The 11,285-nt window shown below is 32.3% G+C and overlaps 1 protein-coding gene across 3 annotated transcripts; it reads left to right on the top strand.

Annotated features, from left to right (window-relative positions):
* Positions 1-487: 487 nt before the first annotated feature.
* On the top strand, positions 488-11,148 carry LOC105232073 (protein jim lovell). Of its 3 annotated transcripts, XM_019992424.3 has the most exons (3): positions 988-1,687; positions 5,408-5,542; positions 6,304-11,148. In XM_019992424.3, the coding sequence occupies exon 3, from the start codon at positions 6,567-6,569 to the stop codon at positions 8,121-8,123; it is 1,557 nt and encodes a 518-aa protein (XP_019847983.2). In that variant the 5' UTR covers positions 988-1,687; positions 5,408-5,542; positions 6,304-6,566; the 3' UTR covers positions 8,124-11,148. The 3 variants fall into 3 exon arrangements, with proteins under 3 accessions (XP_011211975.2, XP_019847983.2, XP_029408647.2); XM_011213673.4 differs by lacking the exons at positions 988-1,687; positions 5,408-5,542 and adding an exon at positions 488-816; XM_029552787.2 differs by lacking the exon at positions 5,408-5,542.
* The last annotated feature ends 137 nt before the right edge of the window (positions 11,149-11,285 follow it).

Raw genomic sequence — 11,285 nt, 5'->3', positions numbered from 1 at the left:
AAATCAAATTCGACTAAAAAATAATTAATTTTTAGACAAGTATATACCTTCTAAAATTAATTTTACTGAATTATCTACCAATAGTTAATATTTCAGCTATTTTTTGTGTTTTTTTTTTCATATTGTCTGCAATTGCGAAATATATTTTAAATAGAGTTTTCGCAGTGTAAGACTTTATAATGCACATGGAAGTTGGCTGCTTTTCAATAACCAAAGTGCTGTGAAGCAGCTGTTATTTGTAAATATTCCATATATTCTAATTTAAATTTCATTTCCACACACTAAATGACATAATATTTTACATTTCTCAATACATAATTTTAATCAAGCACTTTCACCACGCCAGATTCTCCAAAGCTATAGAGCAGTATATTATAATGCAATTTTACTAGTTTGTGTTTTGTATACATTTTAACAAAAAAAGTACTACTAAATACTACCCTGTGTATGCAAGTGAACCCGCGCGTGCGGACAAACTCAAATCTCACGGAGTCACAATAGCCAACAAACAAGGCATGTAAACAATTGTAATTGTGCAAAAAAAGAGGCAAATAAAGTGTACAGTGGCGGAGGGACGCAATAAATTCGTGAATAAAAATTTAAATGTATTTAGTGTGTGCCAAAGTGAAGAGCGTCGCATCGTCTTAGTGAATGTGAAAAATCAATAAATTAGTAAAAGAAGTATATAACATAGCTACAGTAAAAATAATTAATTTAATTTTACTAGCCAACAATAACTGTGTATGTATTCGCGTGAGTTTTATTATGCAAATATTAATGGCAATTAAAAGGACGCGGATGTATCGATGAATTAAGGTGAGTTTTAAAATTATAAAATAAGCGAAAATAGTTTATAACATAATGAAGTAGACTGTCTTTCTGCATAGTTACAGCAAAAATACTTTATACGCAATGCTACATGTGCATACATATACTTTTGAGAACATAATTGTATATAACTAATATCTGCAAGTATGAGAAGTAAATCTTGGATTTATGTACATATACCATTTAAAAAGAAGTTTTTGTATCGTTATCCTATCTTACGATTATTGTTTCAATTTTGTGCTTAGCTGGTTTAACTTGCTGTCTTTGCTATTTTTTGCTACACACAGATTTACTTGCAATTATATACATATGTATGTACATGCACGCCTCCTGCCGTGCCTTGCACTTGGCTACGACTCGTTCGTTCGGTTGTTTTTTGATCTCCATGCAGCGGGTACAGTGAATAAGTTCCTTTGCTAGTTTTCGCTGTATTCATTGTATTTAGTTTCTATGTTTTTCCACATAAACTCCTCTTTAACGGCATTGTCTTGTGCTGCTGTGCTATTTTTTATTGTGCATAGCTTGTTTTTAATTTTTTCCTGTCCCTTACCTTATTCGTGGTTATTGCTATTACTAGTTTTACTATATACTTTTCAAAAGCGAAGCGTGTGCCTGCGATTTGTGCTTCTAAACAGGAAAAATAATAATGTGCAACATTTTGTGACAAATTTACCAATAAGTTGTTAATGAAAATCAAAGCAAGAAGAAATAAAAATTTATATACATATATTGTATATTAAATTAGAAATAAGCGAAAATAAAATAGTTTTTTTTTTAATATAATGACAGGATGTGCTGAAGTTGACGAGCCGGCACTTAATAATTTTTGTTTGTTCCTATCATTGCGGAGGACATTACGGTAATTCTCTATACACACGGAAAAGGTGGATTCTACTATACTAAAAAATAAAACCCACCCTCCCATATTGTTGCTAATTTTAGAAACGTCAAAATGCTCTTCGTGCTTCGTTTGCAATTGCGTTTTGTCAGCAATGTGACATGATTTTGGTAAAGTTAAGAAGCATTGACTCCCCAGCAAGCGATATTTAACTGTATACATATTCCGCCAAAGGCTTTCTTACCTAAAAGTAGCATACATATACATACATACATACATATAGTATATACGTTAATTTATTCACTTATCCATTCGTTGCTGGTTTTTTGCAACATGTTTTTTTGTTCATCGTCTTCGCATTGGTATTTACAAATTTTCTTCCCCTCTGCGTGACATAGCAAAAGTGAATGGTGCACTACGTATACATGGCTTTCCTGCATCACACCTTCGCCTTTCTTTTGCCATTATTTTATATAGTGTGTTCTTTGATTTTATACTGCGAAGCGCGCAAATAGCTTTCCTCACACAACCCACTTATTGGCGCGTTTTTATTTCGGTAAAACTAATAATGAGCCACACTTGTAGGCCTAAATTAGTATTTTACATATTTTAAAATCTATTTTATTAGTGTCTTAAGATCATCCCTCCAATGGTATATATGTATACATACAAGCGCGTTACTTTCTATTAGTGTTTGCAATATTTTGTTTAAATCCTTGACAAGGTTACCAAGTTAGTCGCCGTGCAATAGGGTCGAACAAAATGGATTTTGGATGTAGGAAAAAAACTTACAATAACTAATTAAATTTTTATATGGTTTTAATGGTTTAGATCTGTAAAATTTACACTACTTCCATTAAATACAAATTTGTACATCCTATTTTATAATCCCCACCCTTTCGATTTGTTGGAATCATTTTTATTTAATAAAAATTAAAATATATGTCTATAAATTATTATATAAAAATTATGTTAATTTTTACATTCTATTTTATATATTAGCCTCACCCTATTAACGTTGTGGCAATCAAAAGTTTTGTTTATTTATAAATCCTCTCTTTCTTGTGCTTGCTCCTGACTTTTGGTTTTACGCTCTCTGAGTAATCGCATTTGTTTATTTTTGTTGAAAATCCATTTCTTTTTGCTTTTATTTTTGTTTCCTGTTTCGGTACATTTCATCCACCAGATATCTCATCCTTTCTTGCTCTTAGCCTTAATGTGTGTTTGTATATTTTTGAATGCTCATGCATACATACATATGTATTTGACATTCTGGTTTTGTTAACATTTATATGTATGCAGGTACATTTTCACATCTACATATACATACATATCGAGTTAAATTTTTTGCTTTATAAATTTTGCGCCAACATTTTTTGTATATTTGAAAAGCTGTTATTTCAACAGCGATGTTGTCAAAATTGGAACGTAAGGAGTGGGCGGAGTGTGGGTAGTTATCTACATATCTACTTTTTGAATAATTTTTTTTCTGCTCTAACATAGATAAATTTTTTGCTGAGGTTAATGTCGCAGAGTTTTCTATCAGTTCACAACTAGACATACTATACATACAGTGGTGGTCTTATAATTAGAAACGACTTTGTTGCATATAGTTTTCTTATTTTATTTTATAAATTTAGATTGCCACGTTAAAACTATAAATTAGAATCAACAAAGTAACACATTTTATTTGAATTAACATAAAAAAAACAACAACATTAATTCTATTTTTTAGAAAATGAGATAAACACAAAGAACACCAAATTCAGTTTGGTCATACGACAGTAAGAACTTAAAAATATTTATATAAAATTGGAAAAAAATGATTAAATTTTTAGTATTTTGTTGAATATCCCTTATTTTTAACAACATTGTCTAGGTTTGGATTATTTGTTGGCATGTTTGCACTGATATGCTGTTCCAACTTTGAAACAACTCGTCATTATTTCGCAGTTTTTTGTCCTTAAGATCTCGTTTCACAATTGCCCATAAGTTTTCAATCCACATCATATTTTTATCCGAAAGCCAGCTTTTCACTAACCTTGACGTGTGTTTAGGATCTTTATCGTGGTGGAAAATGTAATGGACTGGCATGTTCTCAAAGGAACATGGTTCCATTACATTCTCCAGAATGTTTTTATATTGATGTTGGTCCATTATCCCTTGAACGATTGGGCCAACACCATGAGAGGAAAAGACTCCCCAAACCATAACAGATCCGCCACCATGTTTTACTGTTTTCCAGTGTACCTGGGGGAGGGAGGGCGTCTTACATACGATTTTCCATCGGACTGGATTAAATTAAACTTAGATTCGTTACTCCAAAGAACTCTATTCCAGTATTGGAGATTTTTCTTCAGTATTTCCTTTGCAAATCGTAACCGTTTCTTAATATTTTGCGCACTCACTTTATCGCAAAGTTCAAAAAAATCCAAGAATAAAGAGGAAAAACTGCGCGTTTCTAATTACGTGGCCAGCCAAGAAACAACCCGGGAAATAATTTTAATTTTTTCAATAACCAATCAGCAAATAGTCAAGTGTTTATTTAACAATAACGTTCAAAGTCCACACTACGAATAACGGGGATTATAATTTACAGTGCGCATCTTAAAAAAAGTACACAGTGATTTGATTTTTTATATTATAGAATATCGTTTCTAATTATAAGGCCACCACTGTATGTATAACTTTCTTGCTTTTATATTTTTCTAAAAACTTGTATTGATTTCTTTGACTTGCTTCCCATACATATTAATACTTATATGCCATAGTATATAGTTTCATAAGTAGCTACGCAAAAATACATAATTATTTTTATAGTTGGTGCCGCCACTGCGACTCTTTGCGTCCCCTTTTTTGTGGTTGTTGCAATCTTTATATTGACTTTTTTATAACTTCTCTCTGAATGCTTTTCGCGAGCGCAAGACGCAAAACAAAAAAAAAATTTTTAATTTTTTCTCTGGCAAATTTACTTGCTATCTCTTTCGTTTTGTGTCACGCTAACTCCTGCTGCACAAAATGCACATGTACAGCTACCAGTAGATAGTTTTTGTATATATTTTTAAATAGCTTATGCTTGCCTACACCTTTGAAGAAAATTATTATTTTTCATTGTGCGCCATATTGTAGTTTTATTTATGTCTTCGCTACGCCTGCAATGTTGTTTAACCACCATTAAACATTTTCCCATTCCAAAGCGCTCTCCTCCTTGGAACATTAAACATAATACTTACGTATGTATGCGTGCACTCTCACCACGCTCTATGGTTTACTCATCAATTTGTTATACCCGGTCGCGTCAGTCCTGCTGCATATTGTTTCTTGATGTTTTTTTACAAAATTGTATTTGTTAATGTTCTTTGGTGTTGTCTCTCAGCAATGTCTCGGCTATGCTGCCACATGTGTGCGCCGCGCCTGTTCTCTGGTTGGTAGCTGGTTAACAGGCAGGCTGTGGCGGTTTGCCTGCCTGCCTGCTTTCCTTTTTATTTTTCCTTAAAGTATTACTTTATTTTTGTTGTTTTTGCTGTTGAAAAAATGCTAAAGTACAGTGTTCGAAATTTTGCGCTACACTTTAGTAATTGTAGTTGTCATTGTTGTTATAATTGCTGTTGCCACTGTGCGGTGTAGTGTTGCTGCTACCGACGCTGCCGCAGTCGTCGCTGTCACTGTTGTTAAACTTCTGCTTGTATATAGTTGTTTGTTGCTGCTGCTACTTTTATTTTATTACTTTTTCAATTTCAGTATTTCTTTGTCTTTTGGCCTTTTCTGTTAAATGCAAAAAAGGAATTCCTACTTGCGCACGGATTTTTCAATAAATTTGCTGCAAAAAGTTTCTGTTTTAAGAATGTGAAAAATAAGACATTTTTATACAAAAAGGTGTGTGTTGTTTGGTTTTCAACAAAAATATGTCTATTAAATATTTTATTCACAAATTTTGTGTTGGTGTACTATATGTTTGTATGGTATGGGTTAAATATAGTGAATTTTCAGTAATTAATTTTGGATGCTTCTTTGTCCTTGATGTGCTCGCATTTTAGTGTGCATAAGTGTATGCGTATGCATGTGTAGTAAGTGAAGTTACAGCAATATTTGGCGGCTGTAGAAAAATGCTCATACTTAAGTGAAAAAAAAAAAACAAATTGTATCAAAATTGGCAATATAATAAATAAAAAAAATTTAAATAGTTTTGATTGGTTAAATATAATATCCTTGAAAAAGCAACTTAATTTTCCAATATTTTCGGTATACGAAATAATTTTTTATTTATTAACTAAAAGTTAATGATGTTAATTAATGGTTGAGAATCATAAATAAAATGTTACGCTTATAAAATCCAGATTAATCATAAAAATGCGTGAAACAGTTGCTTAGAAGAACTGTGAGCTTAAAGGATCCGATCAAGAATATTTCGCATCTACAGTGGTTTAAGTAAATTTTTTGTAATTTTTCCAGAGCTTGGATAAAATCACCAAAAGTATATTAAACTCATAGAGGATAACCGTCGGTTGTGTATTACTTGTTATGCGATTTTTAATGAAATTTTAATAAAAGTTGTGCAAATAGCTTGTATTAAATTATGGGAAAATGTATTAGTACTTATGTATGTTATAAATAAACTTTGTGATTTCTCTTTTTAGTATTGCACCATCCTCTAAAAAAACTTTGAAAGTGTAACTCTTCATCAACGCTTAGAAATATTAGCGCTTCCGTAAGACTCCGTTAGACTTCCCTACAGCCAAAAACACGGCACTTCTAATTGAAAAAGTGATATATTAATATATAACGAAGTTTTACTTAGAACCATCAATTTCTTACGGCAACAGAATTATTTCACCTCGAGCTAACGAAAGCCTGTACCTGACTCTGAACGCCCGGTTTGCCTACCAACGGCACCGCCACAATGAACGCGTCTCAGCGTCAGGAGTTTTGTGTGCGCTGGAACAGCCATTTGGGTAGTATCGGCGCCGCATTTCCTCAACTGTTGGCCGGTCAGCGATTTGTTGATGTGACCTTGGCATGTGAGGGGCATCAAGTGCATTGTCATCGGCTCGTCTTGGCAGCATGTTCATCCTATTTTGATAGCATCTTGGCTGAGAATCCTTGTAAACATCCAGTCATCATATTACCCAGTGAAATAAAGCTGTGGGAGATCCAGGCGCTGGTCGACTTTATGTACAAAGGTGAGGTGAATGTCACACAAGCCGGTTTACCGCAACTACTGCGCTGTGCCGAACAGTTGCGCATTCGCGGTCTTTATGGGTCCGATGCCGCATTGAATTTGAATCAGTTGAAAGCGCTTACGAATAAAGCGGCTGCAGCAGCTGCTGCCGCGACACAACAACAACAGGCGGATGGCATTGAGACCGACACAGATACCGCTACTAATTCGACGACAACAACGACAGCAACAGCAGCAAGCGCACTACAGCAGTTGCATGCTGGTGGCGGAATGTCAGCGGCTATGATGGCGCAAGAGCTGCAGCAGCAAAAGTATCAGCAACAACCAACATTTATGATTAAAAAGGAGCCTATGCAACAGGATATGGAACATGAACAACAAATGGAACAGCTGCAGCAACAACAATTGTTACAACAACAAAGCAACGGCAGCCTCGCGCACAACGCCATGCAACAAAATCACCTTGAACACCAGCAACAGCTCGTGCATCAGCAACACCTACAGCTACAAGCACAACAACAACAACAGCAACAACAACAACGTGTGCCGCAAGCAACATTAGCCCATGTGGCCAATGCTGCAGCGGCCATGGCTGCCGCCAGCGCAACGACAAATTCGAATGCCAACAGCGAAGATGACGATTCCGGCGATGATTCCAATTCCAATCAGGCTTATGAAGAACAAAATAAATATAGAATGCAGCAAAAAGTAGCAGCCAATAATATGAAAGCGACACAAGCGACCGCTGCCGCTGGTGCGCATTTGGACTCCACCATAGAAGATGATCACAACTATGTGGCCGCACACGATGAGGATAGCAGCTACTGCGCCAGCGCGGACACTGAACACGAAAGCTCAGCCAATGCATCATTACTCAACATGCTGGCGGCGCAGGCGAACAGCGGTGCTGCTAATACCGGCGAAATGTCCGGTTCTCTAAAACGTGTGCGCCGCTCCGAGGCATCACTGGCTCAAGCAGCAAAGTGCGTTTCAAAAGGACAAACCTTCCAAACGGTCAGCAACATGTTCAACATACCAGTTTCGACAATACGCTTCTACATGGCGCGCAAGGGTATATTGCCACGTCGTAAGCGCGGACGTGGCGCCTCATCAGCGGTGAGTAGCGTGACCACCGGTAGCGGCGGCATAATGACGGCCACGGCGGCAGCAACTATGGCGCAAGCGTTATCGCAAATGAAGCGTGCCGAAAGTCCGAGTGGCTTTCCAGCTCATCAGTTGGTGAGTGGCGCCAGTGTTGGCGGCAAGGCGCACATTTAATTCAAACGCAGCAACGAAGATAAGTAGCGCGCGACACATGTTAAACTTGTAAAGTTTAGCAGCAAGCGTTCAAAAGCTCTCAACGGTTACGAGTGAGATTACAACTACAACTAACATACACTTAAGCGCCGTACGGTGAAAAAACACAAAAAATACTCTCTTAAGCTAAGTATGTATGTGTAAGAAAATATACCGCAAACGCCAATTTACTTAAGTAATTATATTATATAAATTAAAATTTAATTATTCTTAATGTTCAATTCTACTTAAGTCATTCTTGCACGTTAAGTTGTACAAAGTTTGTTTTAATTTCCTACATTCATGATTAGCGGTAGCTACATACTACATATGTATATATATGCAATTTATATTTTTTTTTTAATTTCATAAATGTCATACACTGTTTACATGTTCGTATTTGTTGTGCTGCGCGCAAAATGTTTCAGAAAGTTTTATTTTTAATACCTTGCATTATTATTCAATGAATTTACATTAAAAAAATTCCAAAGCAGCTGTATCAGATTTTACGTGAAGCTTTTGAGTCATAGGCTGATCAACAAAGTATACATACATACATTCAAAACATTTTCTATTTAAAAAAAATGCCAAATATGCATTTTATACTAATAAAACTGTATGATCCAATGCAATTAATTTTTTAATCGCTTAGTTATTTTTCTATTAATTTGGTTTTACAAAAAACAACAATTTTTTTTTTGCGTTATTTATTAAACTTTTTTGTGTATTTTTTTTTTTAATATACATTTAAAAAAATGTTTTTGTGCTGTAAATATTTATATTTAGCAGTAAGTTTATAATTTTAATGCACAAACGATAAAATGATTGCATTTTTAATTTAGTACGACTTAAAGCTAGCTGACTATAGAATTAAGTTAATAGTTTTAAGCTTCAACTAAATTACTGTTGACGAAGCGTTCGATGTGTTAGTGCTAAAAAAATTCGTATATTAATTTGTTATAAAAAATTTACGTAAAATTTCATTTATGACATCCAAATTTGTTCGAGGAATTTTTGCTAAAAAACACTATTTTTGTTATTTAGGACAACCAAAAGAATGTATGAAAAAATAAAAATAAAATGTTTAAATTTTTTTGAAATTTCTGTTATTTTTTACTAAACATTTTTAGCAAAAAATAAACACAATGAAAAAATAAAAATTATATTTACTATACTTTATTATGTTTTTTGAATTTGTTTATTTATTTTCAAAATTAGACCTTTTTAATTAAAAAATATTTATCAAATCCATTTGCTTCCACTAGCACATGTACGCTTCATAACAGATAGCTATCATATGCTTCGGTTCCATGGGTTTCCTATATTAAGTATGACACTTATATTTACAAAAACAGATGTATATAACATATATTATATATATATTAGATAAGTAAAAAGATCTGCGCAAAAATCTCTACACAAAGTACACAATGCAGAGCACAGTTAAAAATAGAAAAACAAAAAATAATTTGCAATGTAAAAAAGTGAACAAACCAATTCAGTTTATTATATAAAACATTAAAAAAAATTACAATGAAAAAAAAAAAAAATAAAGGAATCAAATCGGTTTATGCGAAAATTGATCGAAGCATCAATTCATAAAACCTCAAAAAAATCTTAAATTGTTATTGTTTTGAATGAAAACCAAAAACCAGTTGATAAATCGGGTTGCAATGATTATGGAGAGCATTTGATAGTAATTTCGAAGAATATTAAAACTAAAAAATCTTTTTCGTAAGCTACGATGTTCTGAAATTTTCAATATTTTGCTTTGCTTAATACGATTTTAAACACATGCAACTTTCATGTGCTTTTTGTATATTTTTATATAAACTAACAATCATTATCAGTAAGTTTTAAATACTCCAAATAATAAATAGTATTATTTTCCAATAAACTACGTGAACGAAAGAAACCGTGGTTCAGTATTAGAAATAAGATTACGTATTAAGTGTGAAATTTTAGATTTAGTTGAAAAAACCTAAAAAATTTTGAAAAATCAAAGCAAAATTTTTATTCTTAATACAATAGTTAAAGAAGTTTATTTTTTTCGGGAAAATAAATATTTATAACACATATTGCCATATAACTGTTAAAACCGAACTGATTTTTTATATACCTGCAGTAAATTGCAATAAATGAATTAAAAACTTCTTAGTCATCAGAAATGCTTTAATACATAGTATTTAGTTTATGTTTTATAAACATATCTGTTAAGTCAATCAGATTTATGTTGGAAAAATTTTACATTTCAATTCTATTGTGAAATAGCCTAAAAGTATGCAAAAAAAATTAAATATGGACATACCTTGAAAGTTACATAATACCTCTTTAATATTTGTTTTTCTTATAACCAAAAAATAATAATTTATATTAAATAAAATTACCTAAAAGATGGGTTTATAAAGTTTAATAAAATAAAATGACGTTTGATCACCGACCTTGTTGGAAAATCTACAAACAATTCCTGTAAGATAAAAATAAATATTGAAAAAGTAAATAAAGACATTTTTAGTTGTTATACTCAAACACCAGTATTAACAAAAGTAAACAAGTTGGAAATGTTAAAGAAATATGATATTTTTCGAAATTTGACGCTATTAAGAGGAGTAAGTGGAGTTTTTTTCTAATTTGAGATTTAGCTAAATCATAATTAGCAATTATTTTGTTTCATTTATTATTAAAAGTAAGAATTGTAAAGAAATCGTTATTGATAAAAATATATAATATACATCTATACATATAAACATGTAGGCATGGTAGAGTGTGTTAAATAGCTGTAAGGATATAATCTTTTTTAAATAAGTGCATTCTGAAAAGCTGTAGTAGCAATCTTACTATAGCATGAAATTTAATAAAATATAAATGTGTATATAAATGCTGCAATTTATTTATAAATAAATACGCTATTGAAAAATATTGTAAAATACTTACAAATGTGAGATATTTTAATATTTAGAAGTGTAAACAAAATAATGTGTATAATAAAATGAAATGCAATAATGAACACGTTTGATGAAATTTCGCAATAAATTCAATATTTATGAACGTAAGTATGAAAATAATTTTTTTTTTATAAGAAATATAAAAATATTATTTTTAAGATATATAATAAGTTTTTAAATTAAAAAATCAAAAAAAGTT

The sequence above is a fragment of the Bactrocera dorsalis genome, chromosome 4 (assembly GCF_023373825.1).
Source record: "Bactrocera dorsalis isolate Fly_Bdor chromosome 4, ASM2337382v1, whole genome shotgun sequence".
NCBI classification, from domain to species: domain Eukaryota; kingdom Metazoa; phylum Arthropoda; class Insecta; order Diptera; family Tephritidae; genus Bactrocera; species Bactrocera dorsalis.
This window is presented reverse-complemented; position numbering and strand designations above follow the sequence as displayed.